General features: G+C 45.5%; 2 protein-coding genes across 4 annotated transcripts; one reads left to right on the forward strand and one right to left on the reverse strand.

The window, feature by feature from the left end:
* Positions 1-15710: 15710 nt before the first annotated feature.
* Gcs1 (mannosyl-oligosaccharide glucosidase) lies at positions 15711-19096 on the reverse strand. Of its 3 annotated transcripts, none has more exons than XM_077687776.1 (3): positions 18973-19096; positions 17883-18436; positions 15711-17799 (listed from the first exon to the last, which is right to left on the reverse strand). In XM_077687776.1, exons 1-3 carry the CDS (start codon positions 18974-18976, stop codon positions 15898-15900), a joined length of 2460 nt encoding a protein of 819 aa, XP_077543902.1. In that variant the 5' UTR covers positions 18977-19096; the 3' UTR covers positions 15711-15897. The 3 variants fall into 3 exon arrangements, with proteins under 3 accessions (XP_077543902.1, XP_077543901.1, XP_077543903.1); XM_077687775.1 differs by having other exon boundaries at positions 18930-18998; XM_077687777.1 differs by lacking the exon at positions 18973-19096 and adding an exon at positions 18833-18955.
* Positions 19097-19214: 118 nt separating this feature from the next.
* On the forward strand, positions 19215-24710 carry LOC144156017 (uncharacterized). Its single transcript, XM_077687780.1, has one exon. It carries the CDS (start codon positions 19335-19337, stop codon positions 20586-20588), a length of 1254 nt encoding a protein of 417 aa, XP_077543906.1. The 5' UTR covers positions 19215-19334; the 3' UTR covers positions 20589-24710.
* The last annotated feature ends 83 nt before the right edge of the window (positions 24711-24793 follow it).

The following is a 24793-nucleotide window of genomic DNA, read 5'->3' on the forward strand; positions in this document are numbered from 1 at the left end:
TTTCTTACCATTGTATCAATCGGAAATACTGTAACTCGTTATTTGTTCTGTTGTATTTGCCATAGACTGTTTATGCATGCAGCTCAAGTAGCTGAGCACGTATAGCGCCATCATTAAGCATGTAATATCGCCTTTATATTCTTGGCTTTGTGTGTAAGCCATGTTAGTAGGCTGCAGTAGTTGCCTGATATCAACAAATTTATCTTCAATGGACAGAGTTATTACGTTTCATTCTTGGTATCTGAAACTGAGAACAGCGTAATGGCAAAGAACAATTTATTTGTAAAACTTGCGCACAATTACAAAAAAAAAGCTCATTGCATTTGGGGCGTGATGCTTCAAACAGCTTGCCTTTGATACTGAGAGCTGGACAAGGTCACCTTTAGGCCTTAGAATGCTGCTGCACGAAGAAAGACATGTAAGTGTGGCTTGGGGGCTAGAATGAGCAGACTACTATTTGGCCAGCGTGTGTGTCCTTGCGCCTGAATGGAGTGGCCTGCTTCAATGTAAAAAAAGTCTAAGGACATGGCACACATGGTGTTCACAATTTTTTTAATGATATATCGGGCCTAAAAATTACTGGGTACAGCTGACATGGCCTCCTACAGTATGTTCTTTCGGTACGTCTAAAGGTACGTCATATGCGGCAGCTTTTTGTTTCGAGCATACATCAGCTGTGTCTAGTACAGTTGCAGAGCCAGAAATAAATTTCAGGGGTGTTGTATGCCACCAAGAAAATAAACAAAATAAAAAGAGATTACGCCGGATGTCCAAATAATATACCCGGATGTCCAAACAATGTCATTTTTATGCATGCATGAATTTCGGAGCGTGTTCTGACATTGAAATGCCCCCCCTGGCCATGCCCCTGGTCTAATTCAGGCTAATATTACCTCAATGTTGTAAGCTGGGCTAATTGGTACTGACTCATGATGAATAACAGTGCAAAAACTGGACGAAGAACACTGAAGGGGAGGACGCAAACAGGCGATGTTTGCATCCTTTTTTAGAAAGCAATTTTACCTATACATGATGAATGAGCCACGACCACTGAAACTTGACCTTTGTTTGTTGGTTTATTTAGGTATATACATCTTAGGCAGTGGCAGAAGAGCTTTAGTATTTTTAATTTCATTTTGCACTCTTTGAAATAGCGTTGCACTGCTGAGCCCAAGGATGCAGGTTCGATCCTGGCATTGCGGCTGCTTTTCGGGTGGGCAAAAAGCGGAAACGCCTGCATGTCGAGATTTCAGGGCACGTTGAAAGATCCCCAGGTGGTCAAAATTCATCCGGAGCCCTCCACTACAAAGCGTCTCGTAGCCCAGATGTAGCTCTGGCACATTGCATCCCATAATCCGAATTTTTGAGCATCCCCAGAGGGATGGTTATTTCCAAGTTCAAAAAAAAAACAATGGAGAAAATTGGTAGTCTATGCATGGTGTGACATGTTTGTGCTTTGCCTACTTTCAAACACAGCTGAATCTGGAAGCAGTTGACACTGTTGTAGTTCAATATTGGCCTGAACACAGATATCCACGGTTGTAGTGTAGTTCAGGTTTCCCAAAGCACTACAGGATCTGATATTTTTTAAGCCTGGAGTGGATAGAAAAATGGTCTGAATAAGGAAACGATCTCAAAAATCTACTTGCACACAGGGGTACTAAACGAGTATTGTGAAAGTCCAGCTTATCTAACGAGACTAAATTGCTGGGAATTTATAAAAAAAATGGCCAAGCCTTTACATTCTTTTGAGTAGTATAGTTTACTTTTGGCATTCTACGCACCCCCTCTTGATGAGAATGTTCAAAGAAGTTGACATTTTAACGAGGATGTGGTTTAATGTAGCACCCTTCTCCACTTTAAAGGGTCCATAGAGACAAAATGCAAGTTTGGTTGATTTGAAATATTGCCTCGTTAGAATAACACTGACACCACTTTTGATGAAAACTTCACACGACTAGGCTGTATAATGAGGGAAACAACGAATGGGCATGCGACACCATAGCTGCTTTTCCGCACTGATCTATTATGGCAGCTCGTTACGATTGGCTGGGGCCAGCAAAACCCAACACATATAAACTGATTATAGGCTTGCAGAGCGAGCTATTTGCGTTTGAACTTAGTGCACATTTTTTTTTATAGCAGTGAGAATGGTGGGGCATGCAAAGAAAGTTACGAATGACCATGTGAACATAGAATCATTAGTGCGTACAGCATGCACTATTTTGGCCGAAGCTGCAAATGTTCCTTTTGGGCATCTCCCCCGAATATGTCTCCACTGACATCACGAAACACAGTATTTAGGGGGAAATGAAAATTTTGGCCTAAAATGTTTGCTTTCTCAGTGAAGAAAGCACCATTTGCTGCCGGACAAGCACTGAGGGCACTATGAAACCCCAAATCTTCCTAATACAACAAACTTGTATTCTATCTTTATGGCCCCTGTAAAAATCATGGGTTTTGAAAAAAAAAAAAAAAAGAATTTAGAGAGACACTGAGACGTCTTGCGTGTTTTATAAGCAGACTTGTTTCTGGTAACTGTTAGCCTCAACATCTCGTCATCTTAATTGTTGGTCTGCCTTTCCTTTTGCACATTTTGGACTTCAGCGTGGTTTGGACTTACCACTACAACGTGCTAGTGGTGGTGGTTGTGGGCTTAAAAGTCATCTTTGCTCGTCGTGCAACGTTCTTTCGTTCCCTCAGATATTGCGAGGCATACTTCATTGGCTGTCCGCGTTTCCCAGGTACCGCTGGGGTAGACGCTTCAGAGTCCGTCACACACTAATGTAATGTGGAACGCGGGAAACAATGTACCCCTGTGGTAGTGATGTGGTGACGTCACAGCCAAACGAATCGGTGAATCGGCCATGATCCTCTGATGGCAGCTGTCTCTGGCCAATCGCCTGGAGTGGGTATCTGAAAATTGTGGGCGGGTGTGTTGCCGTCTCAGCCAAGGAGATATTTATTAACATCATAGGCACACCAAGTGCCTAATTTTCGCAAAACGGGCCGCATGAGGTTTTTGCCTTAAAAATGGGGTATGAGAATATAGAAAATATGGTACCTACTGAATGCTGGAAACATTACAAAGAAGGCTTGTGAGAAAATGTACAGTATTCTTTCGGGGTGGCTTAGACAAACACAGATGTACGCACATGTGGCCTGCATTTGCATCCCCATCCGAACAGACTTGGTGTCGCCCTTGTGATATGTGGCCACTTCGAAGTTGCATCCCACTTGTGCTCAGCACTCTTGAAATCGCGAGAGCTGCACCAAGCCCATTTGGCGATGCAGCCTTGCGCTACATATGTGCGCAACATACCTGTGCGCATAATATAAATTCTTTATTGCACTTTACTCCATTGGTGAATGTTAACATCAGATTCGCACTCAGACTCAACATTTTTGCGAGCAAATAATTGGATTCGCCGGGGTGAAGATGCGGACCATAAATACTTCAGTATCTGAGAGATGCTTCTGGCGTTAATCTATTAATGACCACACCACTGGCTCTACCTGTAAGCATAATCAGACATTCACGCATTGTTTGGCTGTGTGGTAGCATCATTTATGATTTATTAGTACGGAGTTTTTGCATTGATGGAGCCGACTCTACAAAATAAACTTCCTGGTGTTAGAAGAGATTTGAACAGCCTTGTCTGCTTAGGATTGCAGGGCTCAAGACAGCTAAGTGAGAAAAGGTAAATAACTTGACTGTGTTCATGAGCAGGAAAGTGCAACGCACAAGACAGTGTGAATTCTAGGTGTACGTGGAAACAAACTTGTGCATTGTCCTGGCATCTCTGTCATTGGCCAGTACAAGTATTCCAAACTATAGGAGCTTAAAAATATATTGCAGAGAAGTATGCCATGCTGGCATTCAAGCAGGCAGTAAAAGGCGAGCAATATGGAAGGCAGTCGCACTGTTGATGGTGTGATGGATCGTATGGCTAAGTTGTAAACAGTCTATACATCGAAGTTCCTATTTTCAGTGGAGGGTTGGCTGCACATTCTAAGGTGGTTGGTTCAGCTTGAATAATGCTGTTATGAAAATATCAAGAGGTGGAGCTTCAGCTCAATCTGTTTGACATCTCTCGAAAAAGCTTGGTGCTTATTTGAAGGAGGCGGTTTCCAAGCATTTGTAGGATCTAAATCTGGAGTGGGGTTTTGGAGCAGTACTGCTGGCAGTGTTGTCCTGAAAAGATTCTGAGCGTACAGTTTTTATGTGATGGAGCACATGCTTACTCGCGTTCAATCATTGCCAGTTGAAACTAGTTTGGTATATTTGAAAGTTGCAAGGACACCTAAGCACTTTTTGTGATAATTATTTTTTTGGTTTAGGTTAGCATTTAGATTTAAGCATTTTAAATGGTCGGTTCTGTTGGCTAGATAACGTTACACTAGGTTAGGTTAAGTCTGGTTATGTTAGGGAAAGCTTAGTGTTTTGAGATTAGCCAATCTAAAAGTGTGAAATAACGCCAAATGTGGCATTACGCAATATAACACGACCAGGCCATTTAAGTGGAGTGCTTATAGTGATGCCTAATGGCACTGTAGACACAGCGTTATTGGTACTATTATCCTTTTCCTTCTTCTCTTGGTTACTGTAACTCTGCACGTTCCAGTGCTGGTATCACCAAACATGGAATACATTCAGCAGGAACGCACTCTGCTACCCCTTTAATCACTACTTCTGTTATCAGCAAGCTCAAATTACTCGTGTAGGCCTGAGTACACATCTAAAACGCACATTTTTGAGTTGAAGGCAACAAAGCATTCACTAAGTCCATTGTTAGTCGGCTAATGTCGGAGAGTTGTAGATGGTGTTGGTGTTACGTGCTTGTCTCGCATTGCGGAAGCCCTCGGTTGGAATCCCACCCAGACCAAAGTTGCCTAATTTTCTTTTCAGCTGAATTGCCCTTTTTGTTTTATCCTTCGAGCCGTCGGCTATTTTGTGTGCCGTCTGTGTGCCAGGGACGCCTTATTTTGACCCACCTGGTTAATAGTTTACGGTTTCGCCTCTCTCTGTTCTGTACCCATTACCCCTGATTTTTACCTTTTTACACACCTAGAAATTTAGCATCAGATTTAATTTAAGCTGAGTGATGGAATGCTTGGAAAAAATACACCTTAATTCTGGGTTTAAAAACCACAAAAAAGCTCGATGTCAAGGATATTTAGGAGAGCAAGGAAGTGGTGGAGAGGTTGGTGCATTGATATACATTTGTGTAGCGTTTCGTTGGGGCTGCTCCATTTATTAAGTTCCCATTGAGGAGTGGTTCCCCATTATGAACTTGGGACACTTTGGCCACAAATGCATTTGAGACGCCTGCAAAGCCTTTATTATTCAGTTAACTTTGCTGCCCCCCCCCCCCCCCCCCTTCAGCCCTGGTCTGTTTTTCTTTCCTTTTCTTGTTTTTTCTTTTCTTTTCAACCATAAGCGACTGTACAAAAAGTGGGTTTGTGGCTTCTCTCTAGAGCAGGCACTATTAAGACGCGAGCGAAATTTGTTGAACTCGTATTTGGGCCACGTTATGTTCGTGGGCGTAATCTGCTGTTTCAATTTGCAGTTGTGAAAGTCTAGGGCCTCTATTTTTAGAGGTTGGAGAAAAAAAATAGGAAACACTAGATGCCCGGTGCAATTGCCTCATACCAGCCTTGCTTAGATGTTTGTAATGTGGTTTGGTGCTAGTTATATTATGCTTTTAAACTATTTTATGTTTAGTGTCAAGTTTGATTTTGCTCAGACACAAGTCATGTCAATACACATGCTCGTAATATCTTAGTGCCGCTCAACATTCTTTTGAGTCACCAAAATGTGCATGGGAAACTGTGATATTGAAACGGCATGGTACCTTTGAGCACTGTTGGCTCCTGAGCAAAAAGTTCCTGTGAAGGGGCTAAAACCAGGCCTGCATAGCCTGATGACATAGCCAGGCAACTAATGTCCTTTAAAGTTTGCTTTTCTGCATGGTGTCCAAGCTGGGCAAAAAATCCAGATGCGTATTAGACAATCCTACAAGGTACAGTCCTTGTCAAAGTTTTCTAGGCCCCTCTAAATGCTCTAGGCCATAAAGAATTTAAAGCAAAAGTTCAACTGTGACCAAACTATTTTTTTGACAGTAAGAAAGAAAGGTTCTTTTGTCAGCTTTAGAATATTTCATGCGGTCATGGGCACATTACCAGTAAAAAGTAACAGGGTTACAGTTAGTTATCTAAGCCGAAAAAATAATGCTTTTACAGTTACAGAGTTTCCCGAAGTAACTTGTTACAGTTATTGTACAGAACTAATAGTGCAAACCAAATGAGAGAGTCTATTTTATAGAAACATACAGAGGTATGGGGGTGGTAAAAATTGAACATGGTAGAACCCTATACGAAAGGAAAAGGGGGCACACTAAAGCCTAATGCCAGCAATCGTGTACCCTCATTTGGTTGAATCAACTTTTTTGTTGATGCACCCTTGGTGGCATTATGGGTGCCCCGTTCTCGGGGTGGCCCTCTGCAATGGTCTTTCTTTACAAGGGTAGGCCTAGCTTCCTCCTCAACGGAGGACTACTTGCCAGTTTCTTTTTTTTTTCTTGCTTCCGCTCGACTCAAGGTGAACGAAAATTTTTAAGAAATCGCCTTAAAGACCGACCTCCAACCTCGGTCTTTTGCAGGGAAGATGATCTTTCTAGCGACCTCCTCTCCTAAACTGTGAGGGAGTCGCGTTGTGGAAAGGTGAAAAGTGGAGAGGATATTGCAAAGAAGGAAGTCTGAAAAAGTGGAAAGCGCAATCTGTCCGCCAGCTTTCAACGAGTGTTGTTGTTGGATGATTTTTTTTATAAGATAGGTAGTCACTGTAACGGTATTTCCCGTTACAGTTACTGTGTAAAAAAGTAACAGTGTTACAGTTACAAGTTACTGAAAAAGTAACTAGTTACCGGTAACGTGTTACTAGTAACTGGTTACTGCCCAAGATGGATTTCATGTTTACAAGGCGCAAAGAGACACGGACGAAAAGACGGAGGTATTGGCGGTGAGATCTTTGAGTGGCGCCCCCTGGCTCTGACGTCGGCTTAGGGATTCGCGCCGCTGTCGTCTGCTACACTCCGCTTGTGAGGGGCAACAGTGCCTGGGCTAGAAATCGCCCGCTTCGTTGCTGAAGTGCGTTAAAAAGCGTATTTCTAGCGACTCAGTTATTTTGCCAGCTTCTGACGCATCTGAATAATTTGCAGCTGTATCCCCCACAAGTTTGCAACACACGAAGAGATATAGAACAACTTTCTTCAGACTATCGGTCAGAAGATCGTGTGTAACTCGTCCTTTCTTGCTTATTCGCGAGAATCAGCGATCAGAGCTTCTCGATAAGTATTCAAAATGCGTAGGCGTCCCTTCAGTATTTTTGAGATGCTCCTATGAAGACTCAGCAGTCTAATACTACGTACCAAGCAGCGGCTTCTACACGCTCATCGCACAGCAGGAAATAAAGCGGCTTTCTTCTGTTTCTTTCGTTGTTGTCTTGTATCGGATTAATGTTTCTTGCTCTTTTTTTTCTGTCCAACGCATTAATTTTTCTGCGCCATCACGAACTTCTTATTAGGAGGTTTCGGGATGTTTGGGAGCCTCACAAAGGTCGTGTGGATATTTCCTTCATTTTGTATGGCATACATTCCGTTCTTCACAAATTGGCTTTCATTACGGCTGCGTGCAAGAAGGCGCATAACCGCAGCGTGCTTTGTTTATTCACATGCAAATACAATGATAAGGTTTGTGCTACGCCACCGCGATCGCGCCCTAAACAACGTGGTCCACAGTACTCGAAGGCGGCTTTTGTGCTCCGAATTTCTATCGTAATTATATCGTTATCATAACGAACTGACTCTCAACTCGAACTATGATGACATGATTACGGTGTTGGAGGCATGATATACTCGCTAACTAACGTAATAAATAGTATACCTGCATATATTACAAGACTCGAAACCAAAGAAGAATTACAAGTAGCTCTTCATTGCTTTTCAACCTTTCCAGGCGCGAAGAACAAATCCTATTCTACTCGGGATGGCGTTCTATGATTTGAAGAAAATTACTTTTACTCTCTTGTCCTGGACTGAGGACCCGGCCCACTAACCAGATCTATTTAATTGTTAAACAAAGTTTTTCCCTCCTCCCTTTACTCCTCCTCCTCCTCTTGAGTGCAGTTTTCCTATAAAGCATATCCGAATATCGAAGACGTGACTCGTTTTGCTCAATAAACCTCTATACTGGTTAGATGCCTGGTATAGAATCAGCACGCGCGTAAATACACACCGGGTTATTTGGAACTCAACCTGCAGTTTTTGCAGTCTATAGTGCATGTCGGCAAACTTTGATGCCTTGACAACGTAAAGTGATGTGACAGAACGCGTTCGAGCGTTCGGCAAGGTTGCAAAAACTGTTTTACCTTACATATGATTACAGGGAATCGTGATGCATTCTGCCAAAGCCGACAGCCCTGAAGGCCTAGAATTTGTTTTGGTCTTCCATTTTCGCTGTTGTCGGTTATTAGCAACTGACTGTTCCTTTTGTTCAAATGCTTACATGAGAAGCTGACGCCTAGCTCCGACTCTTCGCGCTCCGCACAGGACCGGCTTCGCAAGAAATGGGGTGGCTCCGGCAATGTTTCTCCCGTAGCGGTATCCAAAACTATACTTCAATTGACACCATGAGCTATTGTATGCGATTTTAAGCCTATTATTATGATAAAAAGTTACCCACACGCCAATTCTGGTGCGGACAAGCATCAAACGTTGACCGAGCGCAAAGAAACAGCAGGGAGAGCGATCCTGAGTGAAGCAGACGACAAATGCGAGAATCCCTAAGCTGACGTCACGGAGGCGCGCTTCGCAGCGCCGCCTGTGTTCGCGCTCACCGCCAATACACAAACAGGGTGCCAACTCGTCCAGCTATCCATTTAAAATATTTCTGTCTCACTGAGGAAGAAAGCTTGTATTTTGAATTCTGTGTGACTTATTACCTTTTGCATGACCTAGAACCTTTTGCTGATGAGGCTGTACATTTCAGTGCAAGAGAAAATTAGCCGAACCTGATGTCGCATACCGTATTTACTCGCGTAATCCTCGCACCCCTAATGTGAGCCACCAAAACTTGGATTTTTTGGTTCCTCGCATAATCCTCGCACCCCCAACTTCGCAGCGGCGAAAGTTGCCTGCTCGCGAAACCCGCATGGTGCACGCGCTCTCCAACGCGCTCCCTCCCCCGCCGCCTCTCCATTCGGCGGAGAACGCTCTGTATCTAAGGCCATCCAGGCACCCTAACAACCTGCATGGCTACTCCCTAACAGGAGCCCTAACACGCTACTCACACTGTCCTTGAGCCGGTTTCGCGCATGTTTCGCGTGCGCGCAACTCGACGGTGTTCGCGCAGCCCGCTGTCGTGTCGTCGTGTCACCGTCGTTGAGCGGCAGCAGTCAGTGAGTCACTCGCGTCAGTGGTGGATAGCTCGCTGCCATTTTGAGAACTTTTTGATCTCTTTCTTTTGTGCTTGGTGCCGCTTCGCCATGGGGAAGAACGCTAGCTACACTACCGCTTTCAAATTGAAAGCGAAAGAGTACGCGATCGAACACGGCAACCGTGCCGCAGGCAGGCACTTCGGCGTCACCAAGGAGGTAAACCTCCTTGGGCGTCACCGACTTCAACGTGCGTTACTGGAGTAGGGCACGCACATACGACGACGAGATAGGGCGCGCGCCAGAAAGCAAAGGCGGCAATTTCATGATCGCTGATCGACGGGAGACTTTACGTTGTAAATAATAAAATAAAAAGAAATAGCTGCTGTTGGCAACACTGAGCTTACATATACAAAAAACGACCGCTAAATTTAGCGGAATTGGCATAAGGCAAATTGGCAACACTGTGCACCGAATTTTTTTTTTCCCGCGTAATTCTCGCACCCCTACCTTTGCATTGACTTTTCCGAAAAAAAAGTGCGAGGATTATGCGAGTAAATACGGTATTACCCTTACCCTGCCTTTCCCTCCCCTTTCCTGTGTGATCCCCAATCCCTTCTGTCGTTCCATGGGGTGGTGTCTTCGGCTCACCCACGGTAAAGAACTGGCACATATAATTAAAATTGCAACGTTCACAGCTTACTGCATATGGTAACTGCATATAGTCCTTTTTTTTTTTCTAAGGCTTCACTAGGCACTAGCTTTGTTAGCAGAAATCAAAACATGAGCACACTGATAGAATGCACGGCAAACAAATAAAGTGCAACATGAAGTGGCGAACTGGAGTAAAGCGCTTGTCCCATTCATACATGTCTCTCATTTTGTCTCATCTTTATGGGCTTCTCACCCCTTAGGCAGAAGCAAAAGCCCTCGTGTTTTCTTTATGGTTCCACGAGTGTTACTGCCATTGTTTGTCCTGACAAACAAGGTATGTGGCGAAGAAGTGTCAGTGCCAGTTTTAATGCCCATTTGTATCTGTTCATGTGATGAGTGGTACAAAAGCGGGGACCTGCTTCCTATGAGGTGGGACAGGGGTGTTTCATCTGCCCTCCTCATTACAAGGTGAGGAGCTGAGAGAGAAGCTGGGGGGCCACAATCCCACATTTTGTGGGGGACGGAGAGACACACATCGGTCTTTAACAAGTACCCTAGTGTTGCTGCTAGCGTCAAAAATGTGCGCTACATATGTACGGAACTGCGCAGAAATTCTACGACTAGTGTGGCTTATTTCATTAATGGGTGTATGGAGGAGAACAGCATGTTTTCACCCTGCACTGGCTGCATTTTTGAACAGTGGACCCTGTAGACTGGCTATATTGCCCCTTTTGTGACAGTATGTCTCGGCCACTGACCACTTTGTCATTTGGTGCACCCTTTTTTACCTTCGCAAGAGCTTCACTGCTCCCAGCAGTATCGGTGCGAGACTTCGAAACCTCCTCTCATCATACTACAAATTGGCCTAATCTCAAACTTTCATTTCCATCGTCTGCATGGCATCTTGAGTAGGTTGCTTATAGACGGAGTCCTGTCAAAATTTTTGCATATCCTTAACGTTATTTTTGCGTATAGCTTTCTTGTACTTTGAGGTTGTTTTGAACTGCATTTTTCTTTTGTCTTGTAGGGTAGCCAACACTCTTTGGTGCACTTTGCTTCGAAGGCTACCAATGCATTAAAGGTTTTGCCTGCTTGGAAAGCGCTGTCTGTTTTTTGAGCAACGTCTGCCATAGCCTTCCCCAGAGCCCGTAACTGCAAGGCTGGCTCGTCACCACTCCCTGTATTCTATGCACAGCAGTCATTATCCAGTGTGCAATGCATGGCAGAGAATTGTAGATAATGGCGGCACATCACTGCTCCAGTATGTTGGCCTGCACACATTTTGCAACACACATGAATTCTTTGAAATTGGTGTTTGTTGGCCAGTCTGCTTTTTTTTTTTTTTTTTTTGGCACTGTTCTGGCTGCAGCATCTGCCTTTGGATGGTGCCAAATGTGAAAACGCCTCTACTGGCACTGCAGCACTCCCTGGGGGACCTTGTATGAGCTAAATTGAGTCATTTTCTGCATCTTTAAGCATTGCCTTTCAGACGGTAGCGAGCAATTTATTTTATGCACTCTGATATAGCAGATCACTTTCACTTGCATAAAGCGTGCATTGAATATTTTTATAGAAAGCACAACATTCCTTTATTACTACAAAAGCTTTTTATTTTTATACATTGCAAAACTACTGGTCCCACGGCATATGTTCAATATTAAGATATTGGAAGCTGGTAATAAATTGAATCAGTTCCTAAAAATACCGGATCATGTGGAGTGTATAAGCGCGTAGCACTTTGGCTTACATTACAACAGGGCTGAATGCATAACGCGAGCCATAATTAGTGCCGATGTATCTGAAAGAAAATTTGGAATGCCATAACCTATATTAAAAGTGGGCTGGATTTGATCATTATGTGCTTCCAATTTTCTAATGACTTTCCCCTTAAACTAGTAATAACGCGAATTTTTTATAGTCATGGGATATAGTTTGAACTTTTTGTGTCGAATGTCCATCTGGCTGTAGTAACCACTATCAAAAATGGCATTTGCGTTTCTTTTGCGGTTTTCTTTAAATTGGAATTATTTCCTGCTTCGTAGGACTTGGCAAGAACACAAAGCTTGCCGGGTGATGGTGCGTCAGTAAAAACTCATGCTGATGTACCTATGTAACAATCTGTATACACTGTCATAATGACCCCTTGCACGCCTTTAGTCTAGGAGCAGGTATTCCAACCTGTCCCATTTCCTCCCCTACACTCCCACCCCTACTGTACTTATAAAGAGCTGCATTCATCTGGCCTCCACCCGACGCTGGTGTGGCTCACAGCTTTGGATTTTCAATCAGTGAAGTGGAACTGAGACACAATCAAGAGAGTGAGGACGAATCCCCCCCCCTGAAAGGACTTCCTGGGCGCTTCACAATGGTGACGGAAACAGTGGGGTGCCATGTACAAATTTCCGTATCCAAGCCAGACATACAGCATATTCCCCAAAATGTAATGTGTAGTGTCACTTCAGACACCCTGTGTATGCTCTGCACTGAACCATCTGAACACACCTCGATCCTGCTTGTTCTAATGCCATTTAACAGCGTTTGTCCATAGTTTCTAGCGAATCCAACCTTGCTTTCAGTTTTGATGCTTCGAACAACGGGAGTAAAATTAAGCTGCTGTAGGAAATTTGCCTACTCGAGGATTATCACTGGTATACGAAGTATGCTGGTGGTACAAGCAAAATTTGTCAGAAGTGCAGCTTCTGCTACCAGGGGTTGAACCTGCAACTTTGTATGTGGCAGCACAGTGCTTTCAAGCTTTCAGTGCTTTGTAGAGGCCATAAGTCACCATGAAAGACACTAGGTGCGGGATGAATTGTATAGGGGGGATCCTGCAACACCAAACTTTTCTTTGAGTGTGTCAGCATTAACTGGCCCATTTAGTAAAAGCTGGCGTTTGGTGTCTGTAGCAGCAAAGCAGCTTCCATGCGACTATGGCCGATGGTGCAAAAAACGATGAAAACTAAGTAATTGAGGTGAAAAGAAAATTGGGTAAATTTGGGTCTGGAAGGGAATCAAACCCAAGGCCTCCAAAATGCGAGACAACACGCATCTCTAACGCCACAACTGCTCTATCCGACTTGAGGGGGACCTAGTAAATGCGTTGTGGCCTTCAACTTAAAAAACCTGTGTAAGAGACGTGTACTGAAGCCTACATGTGTAATTTTAGCATACTAATTTCAAAAGTAGCAATTAATAAATGTCTTTGCTTGGTGATGCAAACATGGTTATGTGCTGGCCCAAAGTTAGTGGCACCGTCATGTGGAATCCACTGAAGTTGCCCCAACAGATAGCGCACGCAGTGCAAATGCAGGTATGTGTCAGCCTGATTTCAGGCTGATGTTACGCTTTGAGCTCTGTAGCATAAACTGCTATGCATAGCTTGATGTGCGAGTTTTACGTTGCTCGCACATCACTAGGGTCAACATTCAGGTAGGCCTTAACATGCAATGTTAAGGCTGACACCACCCACTGAGGCTGATTGGCCAGCGACAACTGCCATCAATCAAAAGCTTGTGCTGATTTACAAATCGCTTGGCTATGACGTCAACATGCCCATTCACAATTACCGCATACCCACGGAGTGGGTTTGGTCTATAATGATGGCTATTATCAGAAGCTCACGGCTGATTCACCAATTTGAATTTGGCTGCGACGGCTACCTAACTAACTGGAATTCTCACACACCCACTCACTGGGATTGGCCAGTGGCAGTGACAGCTGTGGTCAGAGGCTCACAGCCAGTTCACCAGCTCTTATTCACTGCAACATCAACAAACTCACTCGAGGGAGCACTCGGAAGTGCTTAGGTGTATATTAAACTTGTTTGACGATTTTGCAGATGTAGAAACTCGGAGAAGCCTCCCATTTTTTGTGTGCAAAAGCGCTATTACCTTGTGTCTGCGGGGTTCGTAAATAATTTATGAAGACTGCTACATAAACCCTCTGTTTGGAAGCCTCCCATGTTTTCCAGTTTATAACTTGCTTGCGCGAAGGTTGATGTGCAGCATAGGGTGTAGGTAGGCGATGTGGGCAAGCAATGGTCCCCGGCATTAGGTGTAACATCCCGCATAGAGTTTCATTGTCAACTGGTAGCCACATCTCTGTGTACATCAGGTATGACGTTGCTTGGCTTGTCGCAAGGCTCAACTGGAAGCTTACTGGTCGCCATAACTCATTGTACATCAAGCTGTGGGTGCTGTTTGACACCATAAGATGACGAGGCAAAATTGTTCGGCCTAGCCGGCACGTTTGTTGTTTGGGGGAAAAGGAAAGGAAGCGCACTAGGGATATTTTAGAGCTCGGCAGGGAGTTCGCCTGCATACTACCCAGTGCGGTGGAGGAGAAGTAGAGGGAAGTGAAAGGATTGAGGAGAGTGTTGGAGAGGAAGCGAGACGAAAGAAAAAAAGGTGCACACAGCATTCGCTGCTGTTAGTCCAGCAAAGCATACATACCCACAGAATAGCACGTACCTGCAGTGGTGTATTGGCCAACCCTTTGTAAGCTTGGTGCGTGCACCAAGGAATCTGTGAATTACTTTAAGCATGAACACTACAACGGTCAGCCACAAGAAACTGTGCCATACTTTGAATCCTGTGTACGTACTCTTTAATAAAGCCTACTTGGAAACCCCTAGAGTACCACATTACTGTGGGTTACTGGGAAACCCTCAAGCAGGAATGTATGTTGCTTTCACACAATATTTCGTGGTTGGGCCAGCCAAACCGTATGCAAATATTCTTTAGTTTATAACCCTTTTGCACAAAGGTTGATGTGCGATAGGAGACGGCAATGTGGGTATGCAACAGCTCAATGCCTCGACGTTCAAGATTGTGAACTGTTACCCGCAGCTCGATGTACAAGTATGACATTGCTTGTTATGTCGCAATGCTTGCTTGAATGTTGCCTAACATTGGGCCTAAACATAGAGCATTGAGCCTACCGCCAACCAGTACTTATTGGAAAAGTATTCATTTAGCTAACCTACTTCAACCCGAAGGTACCAGTAACGTCGCAAGACCAAAGCAAAACATTAGGCCTAAGCTCTGGCACATACCTGATAGCTGCTGCTGCTGTTTTAGCAAAGTGATGCATGCCCACGCAATGGTACATACCTGCAGTAGAGTAAAGCTCTTTATAAACAGGAATGCATGCTGCTGTCGCATGCACAGAGTAAGCAACGATAGAGCTACACCAGGGCTACGAGCCACACTGCAGTGGAAGGCCACTGATTTGGACTAGCTGGGAATCTCTAACGAAGCAATAAATCAATTGCTTCTAGCACAATTACTGGACAGCTATGCTCGTATTCCCAATTCCGTATGTGTATTCTGAAGCCTACCAAAGTGTTGCATACAGAGTAGCACATTCCCAAAATTGGGTATTGCACAAACACTCCATGCTTTACAAGCAGGAATGTATGCTGCATTTGCATATTTCCTGGTTGGTGCAGCCAAACTGTCTTGATTTTTCTGCGACCACCAGGGATACATGAAATTGTGGGAAAAATTTTAGGACATTCCAATCAGTTTCAAAGTGTTCAAATGAACTGCCAGTTGCGTAGCTAGCTTTTCCTTTGGCTGCTTTGTTTGCTCATTTGTAATAACGCAAACACAGGCAAGAGACATCAGTTCTCTCAGTTTTAATGTAGCAAAAAAAAATGACTGTCCCATGATGAACAAAGGGCCCATAATAATAACACACGACACTAACACCTCCCCAATGAGCAGATCCAAAAGGGCTGACCAGGCCAGGAAAACAAGGTAAAATGACTTTGGCGCACGATGAACGGTCAATGGCACGGAATGACAACACTAGTACACCTCTCCCATCAGCAGAACCAGAAGGGCCGACCAGCCTGTAAAGGGGTGCGATCCGTGACCCTTCCCCGTAGTGTCCTCGTAGTTCTCCCAGATGTACTTGGAGCGGCGGTACTCCTTCAGCATATTGGCAATTATGTTGCTCCTGAGCTCCTTGTAGAGCTCGAAGGCCTTCTCCTGGTATGGGCCCGGCAGATCACTGTAGTGGTGCAAGGCTTTCACTGCTAAGTAGTTGATGTTGATCCATATCGCGCCTCTCCAATACGGCGGGTCGGTCTCCGTGTTGAACTCGTGGTACATGGGTGAATCCTTGGACAAGGACCTGAGGCCGTAGTCGGTCCAGAGGAGCGCCGGATTGCGCAGGTCGGCCAGCAGCTTCCCCAGCGCCGGGTTGTCCGGAGTGAGCAGCCGCAGCAGGAAGGGGAACAGGCTGACGTAGCCAAAGTGCTCCACAAACTGCGGCCGCGGCGCCTCCATTGCCAGCCGCACCTTGGGCAATGCAGGGGCTCCCGGCGCCTGGCCCGGTGGGGGCCTCTGTTCCACCAGCCGCACCTTGTCCGTGTGCAGGCCGTAGTCGCAGTAGTGGCGGCTCACTGGTGACAAGTGGTGCTTGTCTAGCAGGGCGTTGTTACCAAGCGTCTGGTGTGTGCTTGACAGGCTCTGCCCACTGGGATGATTGAGCAGATGCGCCGCCCGGGCCAGCACCCCAGCCGAAAAGGCCAACCAGCAGTGGAGGTCAACGTGCCGCTCATCTTCTGTTGGGTGCGATGCCCTCGGGTAATCATCAAGCCCTGATGTCAGAGTCTTTGGATTGAGCTCAGTACGGCTGCTAGCATCTCTGCCCCGCCATCGGTAGGTGCCAGGAACTTTGCCCATTTGAGTGTTGTTCAGCCAGTGGAACAGCTTGAGGAACCGTGGGAAAGAACGCTGAAGGAACTCTCCATGCAGGGCAAGGGCGTCTGGTTGGTACAAAAGGGCTTCAAGAGTAAGCAGCAAGGCTGGAGGGTTTGCATTTGTATCCCTCTGCACGACAAATTCGGTCGGCACTTGGGAACGCGCTTCGGATCCTAAGATCTGCTCACGTGGTATCCAGCCGTCAATGTTCATCAAGTCGAGCCAATGTGCAAGGATGTCCGTGGAGATGTCGGGGTCCCAGCGCATCAGTAAAAGGTTGTGGAATCCTTCATCCCAAAGGAAGCCTCGAGGAAAGAAAGACCTTGATGGTACTGCAGTGTAGAGGGGTGCTTTCCAATACTCCACAGGCTCTTTGTTGTGTGATGACTGAACCAGAGAAGAGCCATAGAAATAGCCGATGCCTCCTACCATGTTGCTCAGGACTTCCTTTGCCGCTTCATTGTCATCTTCACTAAAGCCCTTGGCACGTAGATTAAAAAGCTTATCAAACCGCTCATCAAACTTGGCAGTGTGCTCTGACAATTCCCTGTCAAAGTGCTCTCCACTAAGCGTGTTTGGCCGATCACGAAAGCTGCCAGATTCGAAAATCACTTCCAGCTCATATGGTGGCATTACGGTCACCTGTGTTAGCACAAAGTTTGGGGACCTTTTGCGCTCCCTGTCATCTGCAGACAAAACAGTGCCACGTGTCACATAAAGACGGCGGGCACCTTTTTTTGTTTGAAAGCCGACCAAATTTTCCAGTACTGTCTTCTTTAGGTTCTCAAGCCCGGGTGCAACTGTGCTCAGGTAGCTGTAGTGTAGAACGTTCTCTGCGTTCCTATCATGAAACGTGGCTGTGAACCGTCCCAAATCCGGAGTCTCTCCAGAAACAAACTCCAGGTGCGACTTGTCACGAACACTAGGTGACAGTTGCCCATGGCCATCAGTGGCAAAATAGAAGAGCAGGGACATCGGAGTCGTTGGAGCTGCACCTGTTGCCTAGAAAACAAACAAAAAAAGAATCGAAGAGAAGGGTTTCAGTTTGGACACGTTCACATAGAAACGCTGACCAAGCACCTCACCTTGGGCTTCACACCAATCCGTGCAGTCCAGTCTCCACCGTTTCGGCCTCCCACCCTTTTCACAAAGGATGTCTCGATCACATAATCGTCATCAACAATCCGCTGTGTCCCAAAGTTGACACCATCATGTCGTACCCACCCATACTTCTGGAGCCTGTCCCATTGATTGCACCAATGTCTAATAGGCAAGTTCTGATTCTTGATCTTGTGCGTGAACCACATAAGTCCGGCTGCCAAGGGTTGTGCACTGCGGGTCTTCAACCCGAAGTAAGAGGAACTTCTGTAACTACCCCAAAACCTCTCTGGAATGTCAAGTCCGGATTTTGTAACAACTTTCGGTAAGTCCACTGGTCGGATGACCCACGATTCCAAGTAGTGCAGGAAGTAGACGTAAAGGATAACAGAGATGATGAGGCAGCCATTAAAAACTACAAAGATGGTAAACTTGGAATCGAACTTCGGTTCTGGACTGGTCTTCTTTGGGCGGTCAACCGGCTTGAGCCGCCCGGGCGGAGTACGCGCACCTTCCAACTTCCTTTGCCGAACCATTTGTGCTGGAAAGTAGAGTAAGATGCTTTTAGCACATGTCCTACACGATAATAACTAAAGAAGTCGGAAGACACCTTTGCTGTCGCACAAGACCGGCGAAATACGACACGTAGACAAGTGCAGCCAACATAGCACACGTGAGACATAATCTAGCCACACGATCTCTTGGTCTCGATTATGCGATTACTAAACACATTTACACTTTGGGCGAACGATATAGCGGAGAAGCGGAACAAAAACCCGGCTAGTGAAACATTGGAAATGATTACTTGTCCTGCGTCGTCTGCACTCGCATTTCGACCGTTGCGTAGCTTTACTTGAAATGATATGCTCTCTAAGTCTTTCTTGTTATACATGCCAAGCCCATTAGTTCACCAAGAAGCATATCTACGGTATCATACCATAGTAGTAGGCCACCGGTACTACATCACTTGCTCCACGTTTCCACGCGAAGCTCGAGCCAAGTTGCAAAACAAAATATCAGCAAAACATACTTACGTAACACCAGTAGAGGTATAAACGTAGTGACGGCGCGACTTACCCATGGCCTCCGTCTTCGCTCTTTGGTTTCCACAGGTGCCGCAGCCGCGCCAGTAGTGCTAGTAGTTTCCGCTTCCGGCAGAAACCAACGCCGGTAGCGGCGGGCGGCACGTCGACGCCTTCGCGTAATCGTCGAATAAAACTGTCTCTCTCGTGGGAAAGCATAATTCAGCATGTTGTCAGCGTTCTTTCCTACATGTCGCTAGGCGTGGTGATTCTACAAATAGAACAGTTTTCCAAGATCCTCCTTCAATTTGTGTGTGTTGTGTAGACCTGTGTAGACCTCACCACACTCGTTCTCCCGAGTGTCCGCACGTCCGCACATTTCATGGTAACGTTGCTTCGAACCTCATCGGCCGAGTCATGTTATCATTCATCGATTGCGCTGACGACCAGGATCGTTTTCAAGCTGTTCGCCTCCCTGTGCCCGTTGACCACTTAGAAGCGGCCGGCGTTGTGAAGTTGTGGAGCGTGCCTGTGAACCACTTGTTTTACCGTGTAAAAGGTGACGACGACTTGTACGCTTGCTGCGTAAATACGTCGGCCCCGTCCCCGGCGGCTAAGCCATCTAAGATAACATTATGTGCGTCGTTGAGTAATATCCTGAGTATCAAGAGCAACCATGTTTTCCTCTTTTTTGATGATGGCAGCATTCGCTCATTGCAGTTTGCTCCTGGCGAAGGTTGGGTAGAATGCATGAATTTCCAGTTGCAAGTTAGCCCTACGAGCAGGGTTGAATACGCTAGCTCCTGCGCTAGCAGCAGTCTCTACTTGGTCCAGCGGTCAACCCAATTTCCCGATGAGGTGGCCTACTCGTTGTGGAAATGCTCTGTTTCGTTGGAGAGCGATCATGTTTCAAGCACGCAATGCCTAGCTCACAAGCTACCGGCCTTCCAATTATACGTCCTGCGTCACAGCGTGGTAATCATCCCAAGCGTGCCACATCCTCCGGACATTTATTTCTCATTCGGCGATGCCAACAAACTCGTGATGGGCTCTTTGACGAAGCGCGCAGTGCTGTTTCGCGCAACTGTCTCGTCTCCGCTAGACGTGGCCGCCTTCTACAGGAGACGGATTTGGTTCTGGCAGGTGCCGACGCGTGCTGAGGTTGTGCTCCATGGTTGTGTGTCACCCCTGGCCAGCTGCCTCTACTTGCTGCTCAAGGACAGCTCTGTCATCGTGCTGAATTCATCTGGAGAAGTGGTGCGGCGTGTTGTGCTGCAGGATGCGCCATCTGGAGTACAGGGCTGCTGCATCGTCGCGTCTGCCTTCTGTCTCTTTGAAGACGCCAGGGTGGGACTGTACGACGCGACTGAGGGCCATCTGCTAGGGAGACTGTCGTTAAAGGGGACCTTCCGGGCAGTGCTTCCAGGTATCTGGGCCTTCTGGACCACCGAGGGGGCCTACCAGCTCCACGATGCTTCTGGAAGACGTCGGAACCGCAACAGCCAGCTGCAGAGCGAGGCACTTGTGTACGCTGCTAGGCACGCGGGAGCAGAGGCTCTGCCAGGCTTGCCAACCGATGCCCAGGTGAAGACGAAACTGAATCGCATCTTACACCCGCTTGTGGAATGCTACTGGAAGCTGCAGCTGACCAAGCTGGTCCTAACGTCCTGACCCTGCATTGTGGTTCTGGGTGGGGGTCCCCACTGAGATGCACAGCCGCATGAACAACAATCACTATTTTGAGGAAGCCGCCGGAAATATAGCAGTGGATGCTCCCTTGGCTTCAGTTTGCTGCCATGGCAGAGTGCGCGTAGCTGTGCACATTTGTTTTGTGTCGGTAGTTTGGTAACTAGCATCTTAAACTTCATCATCAAATGGTGTTGCCATGAAGAGTTGCTCTGCTGGGTTTTTATTTGTCACAGTTGCATGCTGCTTTACAATTGACTCCATTACTGTGAAGAAGGATGCGTAATGGTATATCTTAAACCAGATAACGATGGAAGCCCAATAAGATGATGAAGGCTGCTCGCTGATTGAGGCCAGAAGACAAGTGTTGCAGATGCAGCTAGAAGTTCTTTTCCTTCCATGTGAAGGCGAAATGTTTTGCTCCTTCACAACACCAGCCTCTACCTAGTCTGAAATGTCTCTGTCTGACATTGGTGTTCCAGGACCGTCTGCCCAACACTAAAGGACCGTCTGCCCAACACTCTAAGACGTGTGGCTAGGTTCAACACAGCATGTGATTCATTAAAGTGGGACATTACAAAATAATGATGGTGTTTAGGTGCCATAAAAGTATGGGGCCCCCTTTTGGGCTTCCAAAGTAATAGGAGCCACTCTGCAGGGTTGAGAATTGGGACGTTGACATGTGACTTAATGTAATGAAATTTTCTCCTGCACCTAATGTCACCCAAAATTACCCATACGTCAGGTTTATTCCATTCTCTTATGCGATTAGCCTCCCTGCACCATTGTAGTTAAAAATACAATGTAATAGTGAATGCTGTGTTAAAAAAAAAAAAGAAGTGATTAATGTTCCTCATGACAGAACCAACTTATTTCATTGCAGTGAAATTTGAAAAGTAAAGGAGAAATTTTTCGCGGGAGGTGTTATGGACCTTCGTTTGCAAACTGCTGGTCTGTCGGTTGTAACTACATACCAGGAGTGACATTGCAGTCATGAGTACTGCAGAATGTCTCAGAGTTGAAACTGGAAAGAGAAGCCACACCTTGGACCCACGAGGAGCCGCGCGTCGCTCATGAACTGGTAGCTTGGCCCTCTTGTTGAGAGCGTCCATTTGGTTTGACAGATGTACCCTGCTGACGGAGGCACTGATGAAGCCAAAGGGCAAAGCAAGGCATGGCTGACAATTGATAATTTTCTGACCTGTAGTATGTTGCTTGCATTGGGACTAGGTTTTGTAATTCTAGGCTGCACATACTATGGTTTCAGAGCTCAGAGTGCTGGGATCTCCAACTGGCTTTTGTAAGAAAAGTGGCATTCATTTTTAAGGTACTGCCATGCAGTCTGTCCCAGAATTGTTCCCTGTGCCCATCCAATAATACTGTATTATTGACCATTGTGAATTCACATTTGCCAAAATTCATTAGGGGATCAGCATAATGAGCTTATTATGAATTGCAGCCAAGTGAACGATGAAATTATGCTGCCACCTCCACTAGTAATGTACGAGGTCGCGTCAGTGTTCATATGGTGCGACTCTACCCTATAAGAGCTTACTAATAATGTGCTGCTGTAATTGCCAGAACAGCAAGCCATGTGCGTCATTATGCATATCAATCAGTGATGCCCGAGTCCTTAAAGGTGCTGAGTATGAGTTTGATGTTTTTTTGTTTTGTTTTTGATTAGCGAATTTTATATTCAATATTTTCAGCTGTTTGACTACGGCAAAATATTTGAGTCCTATTGGGAGGCAGAAGTCTTGAAGATTCAATGCGTCTGGATTACAGATTCCAGATGTCAGGTACCACAAATTGCATTACTAGCTGCCAAGCGATCATCAGCAGCAAGATTATTCAGTAAATACTTCCAGTGGCCTCTGAAAGGATATGCAGTTTTTCAGGCAGCTTGGCAAAGTGGAGGTGGTGTTTTATTGATTTTTGTGCAATTCAGGCCACTCTTCTTGATGGAGCTCCTAACCCTGCTAACGTGTATGCCATGTCATTCACTGCAGAACTTAGTTTGCTTCTTTTTCTGAATGATGGGTCAATACGTTATTTTCAGCATTAGTACTATAATGAAATGAACTTTCTATATGCATCTAGTCATGTGAACTGTTTACCGCTGTCACAATCATGGTCACACTAGTTCTTGCCGAGATGATCACAGTCATGATCACAGTCATCCAATTGATGGCAACATATGGATGCTTTTTAATGCCAAACAAACAGCGAGTATTATTACTGAAATTATTCCTACATAGTGGTCTTTATCTCTTTTACTATTATTGTAACAAGGTATACTTCCTCTGCCAACTTTTGTAGTCCTTCAAGTGTTGCCAACAAGAAATGTGATAGAAAATGTCGTGTGTGTAAACTGTAGGTACATGTGCTGCCATAAGAAAAAAGTGTTGTGAACTGCAGTAGCAAGCCTTTTGTATGAAGTGTATAGCATTCAACTTAATGGTACAGGCAAGGTCCTTCAAAAGTTTACTTTTAATATGTGCTTGTGATATGCTACATTGCATACGTCAACGTGACCTTCATTTAGGGTCGTAGTATTTGAATGAACCAAGTTTTTTAGTCAAGATCAATGAAACAGAGACGCAGAAAAAAAAAAATTCCTCTGTTCTCTCACTTGTGATGTCAGCTGTGTGCTCTATCCACTCCTAACAACCTGTGCCCTCAAGTCAATTTGTGGTCACTTGGTTTTTACTTGCTGCAAATTGCAGCATTTCTGAACATGAGCTGTCTCTTTACCACTTGAGACAAGTATTTACAAGTTTAGAGAAAGGATGTCTATTGCCTTGTAAAGATCTTAGCTAAACTGACATTTTCTTTACTAGCCCAAGATGCACACAGCCATATCTGGCTGGTTGAAAGGGCGAGGACTTCCAAACAGTTACAATATTGCGCACACAAAGGGGCCAATCTCGGAGTGCACTGCCTGGCAACAACAACAACAACAAAAAAAGCTAGGCCTCCAAGTTGGTTGCAAGCGTGAGAAATGTTGCAGCAGCTCTGTGTTCATTGCCTTGGAAGTGATAGTAAAACATTGCTTGTAGCCAAGAATGGATCCCATTTTTAACAGCAGGTGCTGAGTGCGAGGTTGAGGTTTGTGCATGCTATGCTACAAAAGCATGACATTGTTTTATATGCAGTGTGTGTGTGCTTGGCTTATGCCTGTGAGTGCTTGGCAGAGTTCATGTGTTTTTACTTGGCCAGAGTTTGTATTGGTGGGTAAGGCAAGCTTGCATACATTCAATCTCCAGGAAGGCCATGAAGCCTTTAGCAGGACCAGCCACATTGCAGAAATTGGTGTTGGTTGACTGGGCGCACAGTGTTGCAGTATTTGTTATCACTGGTTGAAAACAAGGTGCACTTGAAATTTGTGTCTGCAATCTTGTTACCTGTGAAAGTGGGGGTGTGGAATTTCAGCAACACCACTTGCTGCATTGCAAAGATCAACATCAAAGTTCTCTGCTCTGGCATATACCCTAGTGAAATGGAATGTAGTTGCTTGTCTAGCTTGGTCAAGCCAAATGGTCGGCTATAAGCTTCCAGAATTGCTCGCCATGGCACTACCATTTCAGTGGGGGAAATACCTTGGAATGCACCGTTCAAACTAGACAAGCATGAAACTTCTCACGTCTCAACCTGGAGATAGGCCTTTGGCAAAAAAGAGGTGTAATTTTTATTGGCAATGTGGCATGTCGTGTTGCTGAAATCCTGGCTATCACTTCAAGCCTGTTTGCATTCATGATGGGAGTGCACAAAATAACTGGTGCCGAGTGTAATGCGGTCGACCATTGGTGGGGCTCATTGGATGGTCAACCCGTGTGATGAGTACCCTTGTGTCTTTCTGGGTGGGTGTCAGTCTGCCCCACCTTGATCACTTCTTGAAGAGTCACATGTGCACTCAGTCACATGTATCCGCTTGAACATTGCTGGCCCCTTGATTAGGCATTGTCCACCCTTGGCTTAGCTGCCTTAAACCAGCTGTTGTGCCTTTGTTTACTCTGCCTGGCATATTTCATTCATAAACCTGTAATGTGTATGATGTGGTGATCAGTGTCATTGTATGCTGTATAAAAGTTGTAAAGTATTGCATCACTTTTCTTGACTTTTTGAGTAATCACAGTAAAACCTCGTTACAAGGGACACTCAAGGGACCCAGAAGACATTCTCTTGTTGCA

The sequence above is a fragment of the Haemaphysalis longicornis genome, unplaced genomic scaffold (genome assembly GCF_048455015.1).
Source record: "Haemaphysalis longicornis isolate Haplotype H1 unplaced genomic scaffold, Haemaphysalis longicornis Haplotype H1 scaffold_1, whole genome shotgun sequence".
Taxonomy (NCBI): domain Eukaryota; kingdom Metazoa; phylum Arthropoda; class Arachnida; order Ixodida; family Ixodidae; genus Haemaphysalis; species Haemaphysalis longicornis.

Bases quoted from the DNA above. Each gene is read 5' to 3' on its own strand.
- Gcs1 (XM_077687776.1), bottom strand. The intron at 17,800-17,882 runs GTGAGGTGCTTG...TTTGTTTTCTAG, and splicing joins GGATTGGTGTGAAGCCCAAG to GCAACAGGTGCAGCTCCAAC.
- LOC144156017 (XM_077687780.1), top strand. From the start codon at position 19,335: ATGTTATCATTCATCGATTGCGCTGACGACCAGGATCGTTTTCAAGCT.